The sequence below is a fragment of the Xenopus laevis genome, chromosome 9_10L (genome assembly GCF_017654675.1).
Source record: "Xenopus laevis strain J_2021 chromosome 9_10L, Xenopus_laevis_v10.1, whole genome shotgun sequence".
NCBI lineage: Eukaryota > Metazoa > Chordata > Amphibia > Anura > Pipidae > Xenopus > Xenopus laevis.
Genome location: NC_054387.1, coordinates 124,151,130 through 124,176,661, shown reverse-complemented (window position 1 = coordinate 124,176,661; position 25,532 = coordinate 124,151,130). Strand labels below are relative to the sequence as shown.

The 25,532-nt window shown below is 42.0% G+C and overlaps 1 protein-coding gene across 4 annotated transcripts in view; it reads right to left on the bottom strand.

Annotated features, from left to right (window-relative positions):
* The window catches only part of cfap70.L (cilia and flagella associated protein 70 L homeolog), a 52,761-nt gene that overhangs the window by 11,329 nt on the left and 15,900 nt on the right, over positions 1–25,532 (bottom strand). For all 4 annotated transcript variants that reach the window (XM_018236686.2, XM_018236687.2, XM_041576494.1 and 1 more), the window contains exons 10-20: positions 24,905–25,039; positions 23,976–24,140; positions 23,506–23,601; positions 9,444–9,535; positions 7,698–7,758; positions 7,049–7,240; positions 6,822–6,953; positions 3,221–3,346; positions 1,365–1,498; positions 1,061–1,176; positions 698–868 (exon numbers count right to left, since the gene is read on the bottom strand). In XM_018236686.2, the coding sequence (XP_018092175.1) occupies positions 698–868; positions 1,061–1,176; positions 1,365–1,498; positions 3,221–3,346; positions 6,822–6,953; positions 7,049–7,240; positions 7,698–7,758; positions 9,444–9,535; positions 23,506–23,601; positions 23,976–24,140; positions 24,905–25,039 (1,420 nt within the window). The remainder of the gene's footprint in view (positions 1–697; positions 869–1,060; positions 1,177–1,364; positions 1,499–3,220; positions 3,347–6,821; positions 6,954–7,048; positions 7,241–7,697; positions 7,759–9,443; positions 9,536–23,505; positions 23,602–23,975; positions 24,141–24,904; positions 25,040–25,532) is intronic.

Here is a 25,532-nt window from a genome sequence, read left to right as displayed (position 1 = left end):
GATAGATAGATAGATAGATAGATAGATAGATAGATAGATAGATAGACAGATAGATATAGATGGATGGATAGATAAATAGATAGACAGAGATAGATGGATGGATGGATAGATGACAGCTAGATGATGGATGATAGAAAGATAGAGATGGATGGATGGACGGACAGATAGATTGAGATGGATGGATGGCTGGATGAATGGATGGATAGACAGATAAATAAAGATAGATGGATAATGATAGCTAGATGGATGGATGTTAGACAGATAGAGATAGATAGATAGATGATAGATAGATAGATAGATAGATAGATAGATAGATAGATAGATAGATAGATAGATGAAAGCTAGATGGATGGATGGATGATAGACTGAAAGCGATAGATGGATGGACAGATAGATTTAGATGGATGGATGGATAAACAGATTGATAATGATGGATGGATAGATAGATGAAAGCTAGATGGATGGATGATAGACAGAAATCGATAGATAGATGGATAGATGGACAGATAGATTGAGTTAGATAGATGATAGATAGATAGACAGATGTAGATATAGACTGATGGATAGATAGATGGATGGAAGATAGAAGGACAGACAAAGATAGATGATAGATAGACAGACAGATGGATGGGTGGGTGGATGGATGGATGGAAGGATGGATGATAGACAGACATATTGATGTATTTATATTCCTCACCTTTCTCGCTGGCATTGTCAGGTGCTGATTTAGAGCTAGCGCCCCCTGCTGTTTTAACACCTGACAGAGCCATGTGACCCTCTAGTGATAATGTTGCCTGGTGGAGTCTGGCCGCCTCGGAGAAAGCCATTTCCATCCGTATGTCATTGCCTTGCATTTCATAGAACAACCCTGCCAGATACACACAGTTCATGTGATGATAGTGACACAGGTAGAAACACACCTCTGTACAATTGAAGGGAATCTACACTAAACATACACATCACATATTAATACTGACCAAAACTGCATGTAAATAGGGGGCCTGGTCATCAGAGCTCACAATCTAAAAGAAACCTGTATAATAATCATGATGGTGCTTACCTAACATGGTCCAAGCCAATGAGCTAGTGGGATCTGTGCAGGTGGCATCTTCAAAAAACACCTCTGCGTCTTTGTAGTGATCCAGCATGGCAGCGGCAGTCCCACACAGGAGTAAGCTGGACAGAGAGACAGGAGTGGATTTACTATGGGCCCCATGTTCATGCATGAGAAAGCCTGTGCTGTGATGCTACTGACATCTGATCTGTTCCTGACCAGTGGGCAGGGTTTAGTCCACTAGCAGGAAGTAGTGTAGGAAAAGTACATATAATGCCTTAGCTAACCCAAATGGAGAAGCTCTTCTTACCTGGGCAAGTGATCTCGCTTTAAAGCCACCGCCTCGTGGAAACACTCTTGGGCTTTGATGTAATCGTCGGTCAGAAGGTTGAAGCTGCCATAATCCAGCCAATGATCTACGCACTGACGGTCACGAGCCAATCTCTGGCAGACAGAAAGAGGAACAGTCATAAAATGGCTTTATTTATTATTCATTTTATTCTTTCTAGAGCAAAACATGTGGAATGCGGCTAGGAAAATATAGAAAAAGCTCAGGAATTATCTTAAAGGGGTTGCTCCCCTTTATATTAACTGTTAGTATGATGTAGAGAGTGATATTCTGAGACAAGTTGCAATTGGTTTTCAGGGTCCCAATTCCCCTAGCAACCATGCACTTATTTGAACAAGAGACTGGAATATAAATAAGAAGGGACTGACTAGAAAGATAAGTAATAACAAGTGGCAATAACAATAAACGTGTAGCCTTACAGAGCATTTGTTTTTTGAGATGGGGTCAGTGACCCCCATTTGAAAGCTGGGAAGAGTCAGAAGAAGGCAAATAATTAAGAAAAAAACTATAGAAAATAAATAATAAAGACCAATTGAAAAGTTGTTTAGAATTGGTCATTCTCTAACATACTAAAAGTTAATTGAAAGGTGAACCACCCTTTTAAAGAGGAGCTCCACATGAAAATACAACTTTGCATAATGAAGAACATGTAATACTATGTAACTTCCCATATACTTTCATTAGACATTTTCACTGGCTTTAAAGGAATTGTTCAGTGTAAAAATAAAACTAGGTAAATAAATAGGCTGTGCAAAATAAAAAATGTTTCTAATATAGTTAGTTAGCCAAAAATATAATGTATAAAGGCTGGAGTGACTGGATGTCTAACCTAATAGCCAGAACACTACTTCCTGCTTTTCAGCTCTCTTGCTTTCCACTGATTGTTACCAGGCAATAACCAATCAGTGACTTGAGAGGAAGCCACATGGGTCATAACTGTTGCTTTTGAATATGACCTGAATGCTGAGGATCAATTACAAACTCACTGAACAGTTATGTCCCATGTGGCCCCCCTTACAGTCGCTGACTAACTCAGAGTTAGAGAGCTGAAAAGCAGGAAGTAGTGTTCTGGCTATTATGTTACACATCCAGTCACTTTAGCCTTTATACATTACATTTTTGGCTAACTAACTGTTAAAGAAAAAATTAACACCAAATGAAAAAATGCTTCGAATTCAACCATGCATTGATTTGAATAAGAGACTGGAATATGAATAGGAGAGGCCTGAATAGAAAGATGAGTAATAAAAAGTAACAATAACAATACATTGGTAGGAAGTTGTCAGGAGAAAGAAAGAGGCTGCTCTGATGTTCTTCTTCTTAGGAATAAAATTAAAAACCTTTCTCAAATCTTTCCTAAGCAGAAGAACATCAGATCAGCCTCTTTCTTTCTCCTGACAACTTCCTTGACTACTTGGTGGTCAGACTGGTGGGAAAATGACCAGCAGGTGGCGCTGTTGTAACAAAATCAATCCATGTTAACAGTACATGTATCCCTTAATATCTTGGAATTAAAAAAGAATAAATAATAAATGTAAATTGCAAAAGTGCTTAGAATAGCCCCCTCAGCAATTTTACATTGACTTATTTTAAAGGTTTACTTATCCTTTAATCAATAAAAAAACTTTTTGTGCTGTTGCCCCGCTGAGAAAAAGATAGTGAGAAGAGTCATCTGCCGATTGTCTGCTCAGTTATTACCCGCTGATGATGCCCCAGATGAACTCCCAGCATCCCGCTGACAGTGGAAGAGGTGCAAGGAATTATAGAAGAATAGTATAGACAGGCTGGAAGCGGTGCAGCAGATGACTATTACTTACCTCCTGATAAAAGGTATTGGCCAGATGAAAGTTGCCGGTGATCTCTGCCTCCCTGGCGAATCTCAGGAGCTGCTGTGTATCAGTCATTGGAGGTGGCGCTGACTCCCCTCTGTCATCAAACAACGTCTGGGCGAATGGCAAAGACAAAGAAGTGTTGTGTATAGAGTTGTCAGGATTGTTACTTTAGTAAATACCAGGGGGCATAGTTTCTCCATGGATCACTGGGCATCCCCTAGGAAAACTCGACTTCTTGTGGGACAGTGTAAGCCACCCCATATCTATTTCATATACAGGTATGGGTCTGGGATCCGTTATCCGGAAACCTGTTATCCAGAAATCCCAGAATTACGAAAAGGCCATCTCCCATTATAATCAAATAATCCGAAATGTTTTAAATAGGGATGCACCAAATCCACTATTTTGGATTTGATTTCCCACCCCACCCCAGATTCGGCGGGGCAGAAGGATTCGGCTGAATCCTGGCCGAACCAAATCCTGGATTCGGTGTATCCCTGGTGAAGGATAAGGAAAAGTTAAGGATAAGTAAACCTTATAAATAAGTGAATGTAAAATTGATGAAGGTGCTATTCTAAGCTTTTTGCAATTTATATCCATTCTTTATTCTTCTTTAAGATATTAAGGGATACATGTACTGTTAATATGAATGAATTTTGTTACAACAGCGCCACCTGCTGGTCATTTTCCAACCAGTCTGACCACCAAGTAGTCAAGGAAGTTGTCAGGAGAAAGAAAGAGACTGCTCTGATGCTATTTTGCTTAGGAAAAAAAAAAAAGAAATCTTTCTCAAATCTTTCCTAACCAGAAGAACATCAGAGCAGCCTCTTTCTTTCTCCTGACAACTTCCTTGACTACTCAGTGGTCAGACTGGTGGGAAAATGACCAGCAGGTGGCGCTGTTGTAACACATTTCATTCATATTAACAGCACATGTAATATCTTGGAATGAAAAAAGAATAAATAATGAATGTAAATTGCAAAAGTGCTTAGAATAGCACCTTCAACATTCACTTGTATTTAAGGTTTACTTATCCTTTAAAGGTGAACAACCTCTTTAAAGGGAAAAAGCTACTATCAAAATATAATAATGCCTCCCTAAATGTAATTCACAGTCAGGCTCTAAACACTGCACTTCTGTTTGTGGTCCCTGACTCGCATCTTCGTGGTGATCATTGTTCACGATTGGCTGGATGAGAGGATGCTGTGCTGTGTGTATTTCCATCAATTAGTCTAATGTTCCGTGACATGGAAACCCTGAGCTTAATGGTCTGTGCAGGAGAGTGAATCCTTTACACCTGAACTGCTGCATTCAGCAAGGCCAAGGCTGCCGCTCCCCAGATTGTCATATAAAATGATAAGTGGAGTTTAGTGAATAGGGTTGCTTTACTGCAGACGTGGGTAATAAGATCATGCAGTGCTTGACTATGACATCATTTTGCATCATCACAGCCAGGGAGCTCATCCTATGTATAAAACGTTTTGTGCCCCTGTGTGGGTAGCAGTGTTGCACAGGTCAGTCCCAAACCCATTGCACCTGCAGGATGGGAAGGTTTGGGCCAAGAGATTAACTGCAGTATCAGGCAGTTCCCTGTTGGTGCCTCCATAGTGACATCAACACTAATGCCTTATACCCACGTATACCTTATACCCAATATTTGAAAAATGGAACGAGGGACAAAAGGGGAAACATTTTTGACCACACCCATTTTATGACCACACCCCCTAATGACCATGTCCATTTTACAAAATTTGGCAGCTCATGAAAGTTTGAACACATTTCTGTGAGTTTTAGGGCAATGTTTTATGTGTTATATCAGTTTTGTTAATTAAATTGCCCTTTAAAGTGAGTCTCACTTCTCCCAAGAGACCTGCTTATCCTAAAGGGGTGGTTCACCTTTAAATTAACTTTTAGTATGTTACAGAATGGATTATTCTAAGCAACTTTTCCGTTGCTCTTCATTTTTGCTTTTTTATAGTTTTAGAATGGTTTGCCTGATTCTTCCGATTGTTTCCAGGTTTCAAATGGAGGTCACTGACCCCATCTAAAAACAAATGCTCTGTAAGGGCAGGACTCCACGGACGATTCCGCCGTGATCCAACGTGCTGCGCAAAAACGCAGGCGTTATGTCGGATGCAACGGAAATAAGGTAAGTAATTCTATTGTCGGATTGTGTCTGCATCGACAGTCGTGTTGCGACGCATCAACGCTGCAACACTATCCGACAATAGAATTACTTACCTTATTTCCGTCGCATTCAACGTGGCGCCTGCGTTTTTGCGGTGGAATCGTCGGTGGAGTCCTGCCCTTAGGCTTCAAATGTATTGTTGTTGTTACTTTTTTTATTACTACTATTGTTTTTTTAAATTTGTTTTTGAGTTTTGCTTTTCAATCAAAACAACAACAACAGTTAAAACAAACAAACAAACACCTTGTTGTCAACAATTAGGGATGCACCAAATCCACTTTATGATTTGGCCGACTCATTTATGAAAGATTCGGCAGAATACTGAGCCGAATCTGAACCCCAATTTGCATATGTAAATTAGGGAAACAAGGGGGAAACGGCACGTGATAAAAATTTTTTGACTTCCTTGTTTGTGTGATAAAAAAGTCACGTGATTTTTTGCATGCAGATTTGATTTGGCCAGGCACTTGGATTCGGCTGAATCTGAATCCTGTTGAAAAAGGCTGAATCTTAGCCGAATCCCAAACCGAATCCTGGATTCAGTGTATCCCTAATCAACATCAGATGCTCAATCAACACAAGGTTGTACAGTCAATTATTATGTGGTGCAGTTAAATGGAGTACCTTAATACATGTAGAGTGACAACTGAGTGTCTTGCTTAATAAACTAATTATTCAACCAATTCTCATATTGTTGTGCCTTTGGGAGCTGTGTGGGGGGGGGAAGAAAGAAATGTAGGAGGGGTGTGTAGGGTTAGGGGGTGTTAGGGGGTGGGTGAGGAGGGGGGAATTCCGTGAGTCTAGTTCATCTTTAATTAGCAATGAGGACAAATGTTCCGTTATCCATGGGGGCCAAACTTTGTCATATTTCTTGGGACAACCCCCGCACATGTACGTTTGTTGAAATAGAGGGATTGAACTATTGACCAGTTCGATCCACTGCTTTTTCTTAGGAGATTGCTCAGATTTCCACCTCTACAGATTGTGTTTTATCAGGGATTCTAAGGGTTCCATTGCAATAGCAAATAATATAGGTGAGAGTGGTCATCCCTGCCTGGTGCCCTTAAAGAGCAACAAGGGGAGGGAGAGACATTTTGGTTTGTCTTAATTTGGACCTGTATAAGGCTGTGACCCACTTCCTAAATATGGATATATTTACTGTCAAAACAGACCTTAAAGTGGTTGTTAATGTTTACATTTGTAGCATTACAGAGCATTTGTTTCTAGATGGGGGATTTGAAAGCTGGAAAGTGTCAGAAGAAGGCGGCAAATAATTCAAAAACTATAAAATAAAATATATATTGAAGATTAGAAATGGCCATTCTATAACCTAGTAAAAGTTAACTTAAAGGTGACCCGTCCCTTTAACTAATTTTAGTGATTGCCAGCAGCTTTTACCTTGTTCAGGGAGATGTGCATCTGGTCAACCAAGTAGACATACAGCTCACTCAGGAACGCCTGCAGCTGCTCTGGGTCCTCAAACGCTGTTGTTTTCAGATACTTCTCTCTTACAATCTTCACCACGGCATGCTGAACACATGGGAAACGTCCAATAAGACGTTACATGCAAAGCCCAAAACAACCCTGTTGCCTCACTCACCCACCCTTATCTATACTCTCTGTACCTTCAGCTGCTCCTTGAATGCAAAGTATTTCCCAGTACAGTTCAGCTCATAGTTCAGCTGGCACTTCTGCTCTTCCAAGGCCTGCTGGTCCAACTCCTCTTCCTCAGTTGCCTTCTTCCCAAACAGTGCACAATATTCCTCCAGGATGGAGTTGGTGATGCTGCTGATCTGGTTGTGGTAATCCATCACTGCCTGGAAAGGGGACACTGGTTACTTAGCAAGTTAGGACTGAGTCTAATGCAGCGTATGGATTCTCCAGGAATAAAATAGTATCATCCACATACATTGCCACTGTTTCTGTAATAGGCTCCACCTGTAACCCTTTGACCTCTACCAAGTGTTTTATCAGGGGTTCCAAGGGTACCATTACAATAGCAAATAATAGGGGTGAGAGGGGGCATTCCTGCCCGGTGCCTCTTTGGGACTTTTGGTTCGTCTTAATTTTGGCCCGATGGTCCTTGTATAAGGCTGCAATCCACTTAGCAAGTGGTGCTTTTATTACAGAACCCCCTAGTTTGGTGCCTCTGTATCAGTTCATGTGACTTGGCAAAGGTACCAAGGTATTGATACAGGATTATGACACAGGAATTGAACCCATTTGAGTCTATCTATATACCTTCTGTCATTTGTTTTGTAAATAATCTCTTACCTTGGCTGCTCCAGCATTGCGCCTGGGAAGCTGCGGCCGGCTGGGTATAAGTTCCCTTACTCTGCAGGATACAATGGTGAGAGCTCAAAGTGAGAATTACGGGAAGAAGAGGTCACACTAATAATATTAGCAGCTTTTAGCAATGAATATGGCACCAATTTAACTACACAGCACTGGATATATTGGCTGGATACTAATTGATTATCAGTTTCAATATATGTTAAAGGAGTACTAAACCCTACAAATGAATGTGTCTAAACATGCTATATTTTATATAGTGAACTTATTGCACGAGGCTAAAGTTTCAGCTTGTCAATAGCAGCAATGATCCAGGACTTCAAACTTGTCACAGGGGGTCACCATCTTGGAAAGTGTCTGTGACACTCACATGCTCAGTGGGCTCTGATTGGCTGTTGAGAAGCTAAGCTTAGGGCTCGTCACTAATTATCCAGCAGAAAATGAGCTTCCCCTGTAATATAAGCTGATGCTACAGGTTTGCTGATTATTAAATTCTGATGCTAATTGCACTGGTTTCTGTGCTGCCATGTAGTAATTATCTGTATTAATTACTAATCAGCCTTATATTGTGACATTTCTATTCTATGTGTACTGTATATTGTGAGTGGGTCCCTAAGCTCAGTAAGTGACAGCAGCACAGAGCATGTGCAGTGAATCAGCAGAAAAGAAGATGGGGAGCTACTGGGGCATCTTTGGAGACACAGATCTTTACTGCTAAAGGGCTGTGGTTGCCTTGGGCTGGTACAGAAGCACAAAAGATAATGTACAACATTTCTAGCTACTTCTTTAGTTACAATTTAGCTCTAGTAGGTAAGCCATTTTGAAGTGATAGGTGCCTGTTTAATATTTGCAACTCATTATGCGGATAAAAAAAATACATCTGCTGATTTAAATGTCAGTCTAATGGCAGCAGGATTGGATGGGAGCTTTTTGTATATGCCAGCTGATGGGTGGTTAAATGAATGCCAGAGGGTTGTGTGTAACAGTAGAAGGATACGGGAAACAGAACGGGCATGGAAATGCAAGACGTTATGGAACACTGGTAAAGAAGAACTGACATGTTTTACAGCTGGAATTATTATGGGACATATGCAATAACTTGGAACACCTTTGTCCTGGTCCAGTAACCCTCAGCAGCCAATCAAATGTTTGCTTGCATTTCTCTAACCGGCCTAGACCAGCAAAAGATAACTGCTTGTTGGTTGCTGTCGGTTACAAGGTTCGGGAAACCTTTTACAGAATGCCCTTAAATGGGTGGTTCATCTTTAAGTTAACTTTTAGTATGTTATAGAATGGCCAGTTCTAGGCAAAGTTTCATTTGGTCTTCATTATTCATTTTTTTTATAGGTTTTGAATTATTTGCTTTCTTCTTCTGACTTTTTACAGTGGGGGTCCCTGACCCCATCTAAAAATCAAATGCTCTGTAAGGCTACAAATTAATTGCCATTGTGACTTTTTATTACTCATCTTTCTATTGGGATCACTCCCATTCATATTCCAGATTCAAATCAATTCATGGTTGCTAGGATAATTAGGACCCTAGTAACCAGTGTGCTGAAATTACAAACTGGAGAACTGCTGAATAAAAAGCTCAAAAACCACACATAATAAAAAATGAAAAGCAATTGCAAATTGTCTCAGAATATCACATCATACTAAAAGTGAACTCAAAGGTGAACAATCCCTTTAATGTCTTCAAAAGGAAAGGGCAAATGTTACATGGAATACCTTAGGTCGATCTCTTCTGCCAGACGTTTAGGGACCAGCGGCTTCTCCAGGCTCAGTTCCAAGACAACATAAGTGCCAGACTCTGTGTATTGCTGTGTAAACAAGTAATGGTCAGTCTAGGGAAGTCCTTAATAAATAAAGGGAATACAGGGGAATGCAGAGGTGCTAACTGCTGTACCTGCCATTGCTGACCCCCAAAAAAAATACTTTAAATTCCAGGGTGGAGAGAGAGGCAACACAGAAAATCAAATAATAAAAAAAATACTTATCTGCAAGGATTATGGACATTTCTTTTGCACAGAATTAAAGGATAAGTAATGAATTAAAATGTAGGTAGTACAGCCAACTTCATACACATGGTCTCGTTTTGCCATCAAATTCAAACATTTTGGAAGGGGGTATTGGAGGAATGCATTGACATCTCTTCCACCCCTATACAAATGGGTTCTCTACCAATTCTACATAATCAGGTTGAAAACAGATCTCAAATACACAAGACCCGAAGCATTCTTTTCAAACCGCTATCAACTGGAAATCACGACTAGCACCCACTAAGGAACAATGGATTACAATGGTGAACAACAATATCCCGCTGTACAAACTAACTTATCTACAAAGGGGTTGCCCAACCACATTCGACACAATATGGAACGCATGGATTGATAAATTCCTTCCCTCTACGCAAAAGGATGACCAGGCGCAGGGTTAAAGGGGACCCGTCACCCAAAAAAATTATTAAAAATCCTATTTTAGCACTTTAATCAAGCAAAATTAACTTTAATTACACTATATAAATTATTTGAATCTCGTTTCCTTCAGTCTGGGAACTCATAATTATAACAAGCAGGCAGCAGCCATTTTGTGGACACTGTTATTAAGACAAGTCTTGTATCATCTCAGAATCTTGTTTGTGCACCAGAATGGGGGACCTGATGTCCATCCCCATGTCCTGGCTACACAAGTAAATGGTGAAGAGAACAGGGGAATGTGGGGAGAGCAGTGACATGTAGGAAGTGCTGAATGGAAAGTGAAAGTAATTGTCTGCCCCGCCTCTATGCCTAGGCATAGGGGAGGAGCAGACAATATTTGATTGACAGCTGAGATTTCTAAATGAGTTTACAACAGCTATGAATGCTTTAATAAAAAATAGAAATTGGATTTCATGTTTAATTTGAAAAGGACTTTTATTATACAGATTTTTGTGTCTGGGTGACAGGTCCACTTTAAGGATAAATACAATTTTACAACAAACTAGATACTTTCCGATAGACTCTCTTAACTTAACTTAACAATAGACCTGATACTCTCGGTTACACTCATAGTTAATAGTTAGGTTTTGTTTAGTTTATAGCCAACTAGTTGGCTGTTAGGTTCACGCCACACGAGCAGATTCGGGGAGATTAGTCGCCCCAGTGACAAATCTCCTCTTCTTCTGAGCGGTAAGATCCCCGAACTGCCTTCCCCCGGCTAAAATGAAAATCGCCTGTGGGAAGGCACATACTTCATTTTCCATGTGAAGCAACTACGAAAAACGAAGCACCGCGTGTGCCTTCCCCCAAGTGATTTTCATTTTAGCCGGTGGAGGGCAGGGGGAAGGCAGTTCAGGGAGATTGTCGCCCCAAAGAAGAGGTGATTTGTCGCTGGGGCGACTAATCTCCCCGAATCTGCTCGTGTGGCCTGACCCTTATAAGGTGTACTGATAAGAGAAAGAGACAATGAATAATTACAGCAATTATAGGATAAAAGAACATGAAAACACAACGGCACTTTAAATCCTGCTTTATGTACTCGTGTCTTACTAAAGTCATGTTTCTACTCAAAATGTATGTTAAAGAACAGTCTCAAACTGTATTCATTGTTTCAAATTTTATGATAACATAGATACTTGTATGTGCACCTAAAAATGCAGCAAAAAACAATTGTTAAAAAAAAATGTAGGTAGTACAGGTATGGGATCCGTTACCCGGAAACCTGTTATCCAGAAAGCTCAGAATTAGGGAACGGTCATCTCCCATAGACTCCATTATAACCAATAATCCAAATTTTTAAAATGATTTCCTTTTTCTCTGTATTAATAAAACAGTAACTTGTACTTGATCCCAACTAAGATATAATTAATCCTTATTGGAAGCAAAACCAGCCTATTGGGTTTATTTCATGTTTACATGATTTTCTAGTAGACCTAAGGTATGAAGATCCAAATTATGGAAAGATCCATTACCTGGAAAACCCCAGGTCCCGAGCATTCCGGATAACAGGTCCAATACCTGTAATACAGAGGGCTGCTGTATGCCCCCCAGCTGTAAGCATGCACGTGAGCTTACATGTGACATTATTAAGGGAGACGGCCTGTAAGACAGCACTCCAGAGAGGTGGGGAATTAGGATTGTCAGTTTTACTTCTGCAGCCATAAGTTGGCCTTACCTGGGCAGCTTTAAGCTGTTGATTCAACCCCTTCATAGTCAGCAGCTTATCTGCCCATATACAAACCCTCATCGACTGCCTCCCAGATACATAGCTGTCTGAAAATCAGCCAGATATCTATCATGCAGGTCTGAAAATCCAATCAGAGTATGAACCAGGTCTAGTAACCCGTAGCAACTATGGGTTTCATTTAGGAAACCAGTAAATAAGATTCATTGGTTCCTATGGGCTACTAGTAATTTGTATTATGTTACCCCTCAAAATCAAAATATTTTTAGAATGCAGAGTAAATGAAACCATACTATGTTTAAAGAGCAAAATGGGTATTAAATGTAAATTTGCAGAAAATTTTAACGGAAGTCATAGCTTCATTATTTATAGTTTTTTAATCATTTGCCTTGTTCTTCTGACTCTTTCCAGCTTTCAAATGGGGTCACTGACCCCATCTATAAAACAAATGCTCTGTAAGGCTACACATTTATTGTTATTGCTTTTTATTCCTCATCTTTCTATTCAGGCCTCTCCTATTCATATTCCAGTCTCTTATTCAAATCAATGCAAGGTTGCTAGGGTAATTCGGACCCTAGCAACCAGACTGTTGAAATCGCAAACTGCAGAGCAGCTGAATAAAAAGCTAAATAACGCAAAACCCACAAATGATAAAAAAATTAAAACCAATTGTAAATTGTCTCAGAATATCCCTCTCTACATCATCCTAACAGTTAATGTCACGGTGAACAACCCCTTTAAAGGTAGTTTGAAGTCTTGGAGATAAGAGGTAGAGGATTTAAGAAGGAACAGCCCTCTGTATGTTGAGGAATGCAAGTCTGTAAGTATATATTGTACATTCTATATTATCTTGATACTGTTGTGCAGGGAGGTGCGGGGTAAGTCTGCTCTTTTATCGAGAGAGTTTTTATTGTGACAACAGGGAAACATTTCTAAAGACAAACAGATTATTACTTGGTTCCCTAACATTTTCATAGTTAATATTCATGAGACGATACCGAAAATGGCTGGTCACGCTAGTTTCCCATATGCCATGTCTGCAGGATGCTTCTCGTTTGTTAATTATCATACAATACTTTAATTATTAATCGTATCTCATTTGCCATCTGTCTGTGTTTTTATCATGGGAATAAAGGAGTCTGCTTTGTGTCTCACTGGGAATGCAGTTGCTATTTTTTAAGGAGATTTAGGGGCTTCCTAAAAGTACAGTTGAGTGCTGGAATGGCTATGATTTATAGGGGGACAGTCCTTGGTATTGACCCTCTGTTTCTGGGGTGTCCCTGATTTTGATCCTCAGTCCCTGGTGTTGAGTTTCTGTCCCCAAAAACGTCCCTGATTTTAAAGGAGAACAAAACTCTTGGGGGCTGATTCACTATGGGTCGAATATCGAGGGTTAATTAACCCTCGATATTCGACTAGGAATTGAAATCCTTCGACTTCGAATATTGAAGTCGAAGGATTTAGCGCAGAAAATTCCCCATAGGCTAACATTGACTTCGGTAGCTTTTATCTGCCGAACTAGGGGGTGGAAGTTTTTTTTAAAGAGACAGTACTTCGACTATCGAATTGTCGAATAGTCGAACGATTTTTAGTTCGAATCCTTCGATTCGAAGTCGTAGTCGTAGTCGAAGGAGCCCATTCGATGGTCGAAGTAGCCCAAAAAAACCTTCGAAATTCGAAGTTTTTTTACTTCGAATCCTTCACTCGAAGTTAGTGAATCAGCCCCTTAGTGATAATTATAATCCCCCAGCAGAGCTGCTCCCGAGAGAAGTGAGGTTATCAGACGCCATCTTACTCTTCTCAGCAATCTTCCAACAGGCACTTGTGCAGTGTCAGCCATTACCAAAAAGAGGACCTGAAGCAGCTGGGATGGCACCTGTCAACTCTGCTGCTCTACAGGCTGCGTTAAAGGGGTTGTTCGCCTTTAAATTAACTTTTAGTGTGCTGTAGAGAGGGCTATTCTGAGGCAATTTGCAATTGGTTTTCATTTTTTATTATTTGTTTAATTACTTCGTTTTTGATTCAGCAGCTCTCCAGTTTGCAATGTCAGCAATCTGGTTGCTAGTGTCCAAATTACCCTAGCAACCATGCATTGCTTTGAATGAGAATGAATGAATAGGAGAGGCCTGAATAGAAAGTAGCAATAACAATAAATTTGTAGCCTTACAGAACATTTGTTTTTCGTGTGGTGTCAGACACCCCTTTTGAAAGCTGGAAAGAGTCGAAAGAAGAAGGCGAATAATTCAATAATTATAGAAAAGAAAAAATGAAGACCAATTGAAAAGCTGCTTAGAATTAGCCATTCTAAAACATATTAAAAGTTAACTTGAAGGCGAACCACCCATTTAAGTGGTGCAGTTCAGGAGAGGGAAGGGAGTAGAGATGTCGCGAACTGTTCGCCGGCGAACTTGTTCGCGCGAACATCGGGTGTTCGCGCTCGCCGGAAGTTCGCGAACGTCGCGCGACGTTCGCCATTTTCGGTTCGCCATTGTTGGCGCTTTTTTTTGCCCTCTCACCCCAGACCAGCAGGTACATGGCAGCCAATCAGGAAGCTCTCCCCTGGACCACTCCCCTTCCCTATAAAAACCGAAGCCCTGCAGCGTTTTTTCACTCTGCCTGTGTGTGCTGAAGAGATAGTGTAGGGAGAGAGCTGCTGCCTGTTAGTGATTTCAGGGACAGTTGAAAGTTTGCTGGCTAGTAATCGTTTTGATACTGCTCTGTTATTGGAGGGACAGAAGTCTGCAGGGGTTTGAGGGACATTTAAGCTTAGGTAGCTTTGCTGGCTAGTAATCTACCTTCTACTGCAGTGCTCTGTATGTAGCTGCAGTGGGCAGCTGTCCTGCTTCTGATCTCATCTGCTGACTGCTGCAATAACAGTAGTCCTTGTAAGGACTGCTTTTATTTATTTTTTTGTTGTTTTACTACTACTACTACTACTACTATAAGAGCCCAGTGCTATTAGTCTAGCAGTGTTGGGGAGTGGGACTGGTGTGCTAATCTGCTGCTCCTAGTAGTTCAGCAGCACCAACTTTAATTTTTTTTTTTAATATTCATTTTTTTTTATTTTACTTTTTTTTATTTTACTACCGCTGTAGTAGTGTATAAGTTGACCTTTTAGGCATTATTTGCCCTGTAGGCATTATTTGCACACTGTTTTCTTCAACCCGCCATCTAGCTGTGTGACCTTGTTCACATTCTGTCTAAATATCCATAATATTACCGTCTCCAGAAAAAACACCGGAGTGACTTTTTTCAAGCAGCCATAATATATTTTACGTAATCCGTATCCAACGCTGTAGTAGTGTATACGTTGACCTTGTAGGCATTATTTGCACAGTGTTTTCTTCAACCCGCCATCTAGCTGTGTGAGCTTGTTCACATTTTGTCTAAATATTGATAATATTATCGTCTCTAGAAAAACCACTTGAGTTACTTTTTTTCAAGCAGCATTCATATATTTTACGTAATCCGTATCCACCGCTGTAGTAGTGTATACGTTGACCTTGTAGGCATTATTTGCACACTGTTTTCTTCAACCCGCCATCTAGCTGTGTGAGCTTGTTCACATTCTGTCTAAATATCCATAATATTACCGTCTCCAGAAAAAACACCGGAGTGACTTTTTTCAAGCAGCCATAATATATTTTACGTAATCCGTATCCACCGCTGTAGTAGTGTATACGTTGACCTTGTAGGCATTATTTGCACACTGTTTTCTTCAACCCGCCATCTAGCTGTGTGACCTTGTTCACATTCTGTCTAAATATCCATAATATTACCGTCTCCAGAAAAAACACCGGAGTGACTTTTTTCAAGCAGCCATAATATATTTTACGTAATCCGTATCCACCGCTGTAGTAGTGTATACGTTGACCTTGTAGGCATTATTTGCACACTGTTTTCTTCAACCCGCCATCTAGCTGTGTGACCTTGTTCACATTCTGTCTAAATATCCATAATATTACCGTCTCCAGAAAAAACACCGGAGTGACTTTTTTCAAGCAGCATTCATATATTTTACGTAATCCGTATCCACCGCTGTAGTAGTGTATACGTTGACCTTGTAGGCATTATTTGCACACTGTTTTCTTCAACCCGCCATCTAGCTGTGTGAGCTTGTTCACATTTTGTCTAAATATTGATAATATTATCGTCTCTAGAAAAACCACTTGAGTTACTTTTTTTCAAGCAGCATTCATATATTTTACGTAATCCGTATCCACCGCTGTAGTAGTGTATACGTTGACCTTGTAGGCATTATTTGCACACTGTTTTCTTCAACCCGCCATCTAGCTGTGTGACCTTGTTCACATTCTGTCTAAATATCCATAATATTACCGTCTCCAGAAAAAACACCGGAGTGACTTTTTTCAAGCAGCCATAATATATTTTACGTAATCCGTATCCACCGCTGTAGTAGTGTATACGTTGACCTTGTAGGCATTATTTGCACACTGTTTTCTTCAACCCGCCATCTAGCTGTGTGACCTTGTTCACATTCTGTCTAAATATCCATAATATTACCGTCTCCAGAAAAAACACCGGAGTGACTTTTTTCAAGCAGCATTCATATATTTTACGTAATCCGTATCCACCGCTGTAGTAGTGTATACGTTGACCTTGTAGGCATTATTTGCACACTGTTTTCTTCAACCCGCCATCTAGCTGTGTGACCTTGTTCACATTCTGTCTAAATATCCATAATATTACCGTCTCCAGAAAAAACACCGGAGTGACTTTTTTCAAGCAGCCATAATATATTTTACGTAATCCGTATCCACCGCTGTAGTAGTGTATACGTTGACCTTGTAGGCATTATTTGCACACTGTTTTCTTCAACCCGCCATCTAGCTGTGTGACCTTGTTCACATTCTGTCTAAATATCCATAATATTACCGTCTCCAGAAAAAACACCGGAGTGACTTTTTTCAAGCAGCCATAATATATTTTACGTAATCCGTATCCACCGCTGTAGTAGTGTATACGTTGACCTTGTAGGCATTATTTGCACACTGTTTTCTTCAACCCGCCATCTAGCTGTGTGACCTTGTTCACATTCTGTCTAAATATCCATAATATTACCGTCTCCAGAAAAAACACCGGAGTGACTTTTTTCAAGCAGCATTCATATATTTTACGTAATCCGTATCCACCGCTGTAGTAGTGTATACGTTGACCTTGTAGGCATTATTTGCACACTGTTTTCTTCAACCCGCCATCTAGCTGTGTGAGCTTGTTCACATTTTGTCTAAATATTGATAATATTATCGTCTCTAGAAAAACCACTTGAGTTACTTTTTTCAAGCAGCATTCATATATTTTACGTAATCCGTATCCACCGCTGTAGTAGTGTATACGTTGACCTTGTAGGCATTATTTGCACACTGTTTTCTTCAACCCGCCATCTAGCTGTGTGACCTTGTTCACATTCTGTCTAAATATCCATAATATTACCGTCTCCAGAAAAAACACCGGAGTGACTTTTTTCAAGCAGCCATAATATATTTTACGTAATCCGTATCCACCGCTGTAGTAGTGTATACGTTGACCTTGTAGGCATTATTTGCACACTGTTTTCTTCAACCCGCCATCTAGCTGTGTGACCTTGTTCACATTCTGTCTAAATATCCATAATATTACCGTCTCCAGAAAAAACACCGGAGTGACTTTTTTCAAGCAGCATTCATATATTTTACGTAATCCGTATCCACCGCTGTAGTAGTGTATACGTTGACCTTGTAGGCATTATTTGCACACTGTTTTCTTCAACCCGCCATCTAGCTGTGTGACCTTGTTCACATTCTGTCTAAATATCCATAATATTACCGTCTCCAGAAAAAACACAGGAGTGACTTTTTTCAAGCAGCCATAATATATTTTACGTAATCCGTATCCACCGCTGTAGTAGTGTATACGTTGACCTTGTAGGCATTATTTGCACACTGTTTTCTTCAACCCGCCATCTAGCTGTGTGAGCTTGTTCACATTTTGTCTAAATATTGATAATATTATCGTCTCTAGAAAAACCACTTGAGTTACTTTTTTTCAAGCAGCATTCATATATTTTACGTAATCCGTATCCACCGCTGTAGTAGTGTATACGTTGACCTTGTAGGCATTATTTGCACACTGTTTTCTTCAACCCGCCATCTAGCTGTGTGAGCTTGTTCACATTTTGTCTAAATATTGATAATATTATCGTCTCTAGAAAAACCACTTGAGTTACTTTTTTTCAAGCAGCATTCATATATTTTACGTAATCCGTATCCACCGCTGTAGTAGTGTATACGTTGACCTTGTAGGCATTATTTGCACACTGTTTTCTTCAACCCGCCATCTAGCTGTGTGTATTATCGTTTCCAGAAAAACCAACTGAGTTTTTGTTGTTGTTGTTGTTTTTTTAAAAATAATGCCAGGCAAAGGCAGGCCGCCACGCAGAGGCCGTGCTAGGGGCCGTGCTGCTATGCAATCCTGTGGCCCTAGCAAATTGCCCAGTTTTAAAAAGCCAATGACCCTGAACTCCCAAAATGCTGAAGAGGTAGTTGACTGGCTTACACAGCACACCCATCCTCTACCGTTTCTAACTTTACCACAACATCCTCCTCATCCTCCACTGCTATGGCCACCCCACGTAACACTTCCTCCACCACCGGTGCCCCTTCTTCACTGGGGTCAGAGGAGTTATTTTCCCATGAGTTTCTTGAACTGAGTAATGCGCAACCATTATTGCCAGAAGAAGATGAAGGAGATGAGGACCTTACACCAGATTTAATTCTGGCAGAGAACACGATAGAGATGGACATAATGAGTGATGAGGAGGAGGTCCCCGCTGCTGCTTCCTTCTGTGATGTGTCAGAAGAAATTGATGCATCTGAGGAGAATGATGATGAGGAGATTGATGTTTTGTGGGTGCCTAGTAGAAGAGAGCAAGAGGAGGGTAGTTCAGATGGAGAGACGGAGAGTCAGAGAGGCAGTAGGAGAATAAGACTTAGAAGAAGCAGGGAGGACAGCCCGCAGGGATCAGTAGGGCAACAACATGTATCGGCACCTGTGTTCAGCCGGCCAACGCACCCGCCATTGCCGCCAATGCCGCCAACTTCTACTGTTACCGCCAGATCGCACACTTCCAAAAAGTCAGCAGTGTGGGATTTTTTTAATGTGTGTGCCTCTGACAAAAGCATTGTAATTTGCAATGAGTGCAGTCAGAAACTGAGCCTTGGTAAGCCCAACAGCCACATAGGTACAACTTCTATGCGAAGGCACATGAGCGGCAAGCACAAAGCACTTTGGGAGCAACACCTCAAAGGCAACAGGCAAACTAAAAGCCACACTCCTTCTGGTCCAGCATCTTACTGCTCTACCTCTGCTCTCCTTGACCCGTCTGAACCACCCTCCACTCCGCCTTCCACCTTGACCACCTGTTCCCATTCCCAGTCATCTGCCACCAGCCAAGTTTCTGTGAAGGCCATGTTTGAGCGTAAGAAGCCAATGTCTGACTGTCACCCCCTTGCCCGGCGTCTGACAGCTGGCTTGTCTGCACTCTTAGCCCGCCAGCTTTTACCATACCAGCTGGTGGACTCTGAGGCCTTCCGCAAATTTGTAGCAATTGGGACACCGCAGTGGAAGGTACCCAGCCGCAATTTTTTTTCTAAAAAGGGAATACCACACCTGTACCAACATGTGCAGAGCCAAGTTACCGCATCTCTGTCACTTAGTGTTGGGCCAAAGGTCCATATGACTACTGACGCATGGTCCTCCAAGCATGGTCAGGGCAGGTATGTCACCTACACTGCCCACTGGGTGAACTTGGTAATGGCTGGGAAGCAGGGAATGGGTAGCTCAACAACAACAGTGGAGTTGGTGTCACCGCCACGGATTGCACGCGGTTCTGACACCACCTCTACTCCTCCATCGCTCTCTACCTCGTCTTCTTCTTCTTCTTACTCTGCTGCTGGGTCCTCCTTCTCCTCCTCCACACCTGTGCACCCCCAGCTCCCCCTAGGCTATTCGACGTGCCAGGTACGCCGTTGTCACGCTGTCTTGGGGATGACGTGCCTGGAAAGCAAAAACCATACCGGATCTGTACTCCTGTCATCTCTGCAGTCACAGGCCGATCGGTGGCTGACCCCACACCAACTGCAGATCGGAAAAGTGGTGTGTGACAATGGAAGCAATCTGTTGGCAGCGTTGAGACTAGGCAATTTAACACATGTGCCCTGCATGGCACATGTGTTAAATTTAATAGTCCAACGTTTTGTCTCCAAGTACCCAGGATTCCAGGACGTTCTCACCCAGTCCAGAAAGGTGTCGGCCCATTTCAGACGTTCCTACACAGCCATGGCACGCCTTGCTGACATTCAGCAGCGCTACAACATGCCAGTCAGGCGTTTGATTTCTGACAGCCAGACTCGCTGGAATTCAACGCTCCTTATGTTGGAACGTCTGCTGCAACAACAAAGGGCCGTCAACGAGTACCTTTTTGAACTGGGTGGTAGGACTGGATCTGCACAGCTGGGGATTTTTTTCCCCCGTTACTGGGTGCTTATGCGCGATGCCTGCAGGCTCATGCGACCTTTTGAAGAGGTGACAAATATGGTCAGTCGCACCGAAGGCACCATCAGCGACCTAATACCCTTCGCTTTCTTCCTGGAGCGTGCCGTGCGACGAGTGACAGATGAGGCTGTAGACCAGCGTGACGAGGAGCTGGAAGCGCACGATTTCTGGTCGGAATCACCAGAACGAACCCAGGCACCTGCTGCAACGCAGGGAGAGGTGCCAGAAGTGGAGTCAGAGGAGGAAGGTGGCTTTGTGGAGGAGGAGGAGGAGGACCAACAGGAGCAGGCTTCCCAGGGGGCTAGTGGTGACCTTTTGGGGACCCCTGGTCTTGTACGTGGCTGGGGGGAGGAGACCGTGGATGATGCAGTCCTTGATAATGAGGAAGCGGAGATGGATAGCTCTGCATCCAACCTTGTGAGAATGGGGTCTTTCATGCTGTCATGCCTGTTGAAGGACCCCCGTATCAAGAGGCTTAAGGAGAAGGACCTGTACTGGGTCGCAACGCTACTAGACCCTCGGTACAAGCATAAAGTGTCAGAAATGTTACCAACATACCACAAGTCCGAAAAGATGCGGCATTTACAAACCAGCCTGCAAAACATGTTGTACAATGCTTTTAAGGGTGATGTCACTTCAGGAACTCATCAACATTCCAGGGGCAGAGGTGCCAGTAATCCTGCCACGAGCACACCTGCAAGGACAAAGCCCTTTGGCCAGTCTGTAACGTCAGACATGCAAATGTTTTTCTGTTCAAGGCAGCGCCACAACCCTTCTGGATCCACCCTCAAAGAACGCCTCGACCGGCAGGTAGCGGACTACCTGGCATTAACTGCAGATATCGACACTCTGAGGAGCGATGAACCCCTGGACTACTGGGTGCGCAGGCTTGATCTGTGGCCAGAGCTGTCACAATTTGCCATGAACCTCTTGTCTTGCCCAGCCTCAAGTGTGCTCTCAGAAAGGACCTTCAGTGCAGCAGGAGGGATTGTAACTGAGAAGAGAACTCGCCTAGGTCACAAAAGTGTCGATTACCTGACCTTTATTAAAATGAATGAGGGGTGGATCTCGGAGGGTTACTGCACGCCGGAAGACTTGTTCTGACTTCTATGCAGCTGTCCTTCTCTTCAAGCCTCATGACTCCACACACAGCTGTCCTTTAGCGTCCTCCTCCTCCCTCCGCCACCGTTACAAACTAGGGTGCAAACCCTACTGGTTTAATTTTTTCTGGCCTCTGTGCTTCAGTGGCTGCAACCAAAAAAACTGGGCAAACAATGTCTACAAGGTCAACGTATGGCAAAAAATGACTATTTTCAGCATTTATATGGCATATTTTTTCTGGCAACTGTGCTTCAGTGGCTGCGTCCAAAAAAATGCATATTTTCTGCATTTATATGGCATAATTTTTCTGGCCTCTGTGCTTCAGTGGCTGCAACCAAAAAAATGCATATTTTCAGCATTTATATGGCATAATTTTTCTGGCAACTGTGCTTCAGTGGCTGCGACCAAAAAAATGCATATTTTCAGCATTTATATGGCATAATTTTTCTGGCCTCTGTGCTTCAGTGGCTGCAACCAAAAAAATTTATATTTTCAGCATTTATATGGCATAATTTTTCTGGCAACTGTGCTTCAGTGGCTGCGACCAAAAAAATGCATATTTTCTGCATTTATATGGCATAATTTTTCTGGCCTCTGTGCTTCAGTGGCTGCAACCAAAAAAATTTATATTTTCAGCATTTATATGGCATAATTTTTCTGGCCTCTGTGCTTCAGTGGCTGCAACCAAAAAAATGCATATTTTCAGCATTTATATGGCATAATTTTTCTGGCAACTGTGCTTCAGTGGCTGCGACCAAAAAAATGACTATTTTCAGCATTTATATGGCATATTTTTTCTGGCCTCTGTGCTTCAGTGGCTGCGGCCAAAAAAACTGGGCAAACAATGCCTACAAGGTCAACGACGTTGACCTTGTAGGCATTGTTTGCCCAGTTTTTTTGGCCGCAGCCACTGAAGCACAGAGGCCAGAAAAAATATGCCATATAAATGCTGAAAATAGTCATTTTTTGCCATACGTTGACTCAACGTATATGGCAAAAAATTACTATTTTCAGCATTTATATGGCATAATTTTTCTGGCAACTGTGCTTCAGTGGCTGCGACCAAAAAAACTGGGCAAACAATGCCTACAAGGTCAACGTATGGCAAAAAATGACTATTTTCAGCATTTATATGGCATATTTTTTCTGGCAACTGTGCTTCAGTGGCTGCAACCAAAAAAACTGGGCAAACAATGTCTACAAGGTCAACGTATGGCGAAAAATTACTATTTTCAGCATTTATATGGCATATTTTTTATGGCAACTGTGCTTCAGTGGCTGCGTCCAAAAAAACTGGGCAAACAATGCCTACAAGGTCAACGTATGGCAGTTGTTTAAAGAGAACAGTAGATTACTAGCCAGCAAAGCTACCTAAGCTAAAATGTCCCTCAAATCCCTGCAGACTTCTGTCCCTCCAATACAGAGCAGTATCAAGCAGATTACTAGCCAGCAAACTTACTATCATCTGTCCCTGAAATCACTAACAGCTCTCCCCCTACACTATCTCTTCCAAGCACACACAGGCAGATTTTTCAGATACATTTTTGCCCTTGATCCCCCTCTGGCATGCCACTGTCCAGGTCGTTGCACCCTTTAAACAACTTTAAAATCATTTTTCTGGCCAGAAATGTCTTTTCTAGATGTTAAAGTTCGCCTTCCCATTGAAGTCTATGGGGTTCGCGAACCGTTCGCGAACCGCTCGCATTTTTGCGCAAGTTCGCGAATATGTTCGCGAACTTTTTTTCCGACGTTCGCTACATCCCTAGAAGGGAGGGCTCAGTTTGGTTCTACTTTAAAACCAGGATCAAGTGCTGTAATAACTCCTGAGTGTTCTCATATGGAAAAGGGGTGTACAAAATGTAATCGAACTGGAATAAGTTTTCCCATGAAATATGGCATGTCAAGAGCAGCGATGACATGCCCTTAGAAATGATTTTCAGATATATATAGAGATTGCCGTTGCCATTGTTGTTACCTGTCCTTCCACATTCTGAGGCGCTGTCTGAGCTGGGACAGGCGCTATGGTTTCTGCTTCCGATGTTGTGTCTAATGGCTTCCCTGGGGCCGAGGTCTGAACAGAGAAAGAAATTAGTTGCCACCCTGCAGGTCCTGCATTGATCATACATGGTGTTTTTACTGTATAATGTATTAATAAACATGGTTTTAAAAATTAATTGAGGTTGTGTTTGCAGGATCCAGTGCACCATAGGCCACCATAGCAAATTTAAATGGTATTGAAAAAATCCAGAAGGTTGTCAATTTATAGAAAATAGTTGGATCTCTGGTTTCTCTCCTTTTAATATTTAGATTAAAGAAATGAGTTGAGATCAGGGCAGTGACTACACCGAGGCTTGAGTAAAGGAAATGGTGTTAGAACAAAAAAAAAAAAAGAACAAGATCTTTCTGAAATGTTATTTTAAAGCATCTGCCATGTCTGAAGCTCACCTTTCTGGTGTTGTCTTTATCCTTGGTGACTTTATCTTCTCTCACAATGCGGCTCGGTGCCTGCTTGCCATGGGGAGAATTGACTCCAGCCGGGGCAAAGCCGACTCTACTTTGCAAACCGGTTTGTCGAGCAATATCTCGCAGGGCACTGGACTGGCATTTTGTCTGTAAAAGAGACAATTGTACATAGAAAGGAATAGAAAGAGCTGGTTTGGTGGCCCTCTAGCACTGATGGAGACAAGGGAACCTTGGTTATGATCTGACTTAGCTGAACTGTAAAGGTGGCCATACAGGTGCAGATTAAAGTGGTCGATATCGGTCCTTTAGACACATTCAGTTTATCTGCCACTGTGTGGGGGCTCCCGACAGGTCCTCCCGATCGATATGTTTTTTTTTACGATGCAGGTCCACATAGGCTAGTTGATGTGGTCCGGCGACCCGTCGGCGCTTATTCGTATCATTGTAATCCGATCGTTCAGCCACAGGGCCGAACGTTTGGATTCACCTGATATCGCCCAGCCGTGGGTATATCAGGTTAAGATCTGCTCGTTTTCCAAACGAGCGGATCTTATAGTGTATGGCCACCTTTAGGGTGGTGGCAGACAGGGAGATTAGTGGCCCAGTGTCAAATTTTCTCTACTTAGGGTGACTAATCTCCCCAAAATGCCTTCCCACCGGCAAGAATACGAATCTCCAGCGGGATGGCATACGAATAGCACACAAATCGCCTCACAAGGAAATTTCGGGCAACTTCAAAATCCGAAGTGATTCTTATGCCATCACGCCGGCAATTGGCATTCCTGCCGGCGGGAAGGCATTTCAGGGAGATTAGTTGCCCGCAGTAGCAGTAGTATTTGTCGCTGGAGAAATAATCTGAACTGTTTTTTGTGTAATAATCCTGAATGGGTAATTGCAGTGGTCCCTCATACCTTTTCAAGCACTTCAGCATCCTGATAGGGAGAGATACGGAATGCTCCTCGCAGATGTTTAACCCCGGGGTACAGAAGCGGAACCATGTTTATGTACGCAACTCCGTGGAAGGAAATCTGTCCATCTTCGTCACCCTAAAGAAATGACCCAGTAATAAAAGTTTATAGAGTAAATGAAAGGACGGGATTATTACACCCTTATCTCTAAGGAAATCAGTTTCATTGGTTACACATGCTTATCAACAGAGAATTCCATACACGCAGTCTCTGAGCCAATGTTGTTGAAGGCTGTGTGAGTAGAGCAATCTGCTCACAACATGAACATGGGCAATGATCACATTCACAAGACCAAAACCTCTTCTTGCTGAATGAACCCACAGCTGATAGGCTGTGCAAAATAAAAAATGTTTCTAATATAGTTAGTTAGCCAAAAATATAATGTATAAAGGCTGGATTGACTGGATGTGTAACATAATAGCCAGAACACTACTTCTTGCTTTTCAGCTCTCTTGGTTTCCACTGATTGATTACCAGACAGTAATCAGTCACTTGAGGGGGAAACACATGAGTCATAACTGTTGCTTTTAAATCTGAGCAGAATGCTGAGGATCAATTGCAAACTCACTGA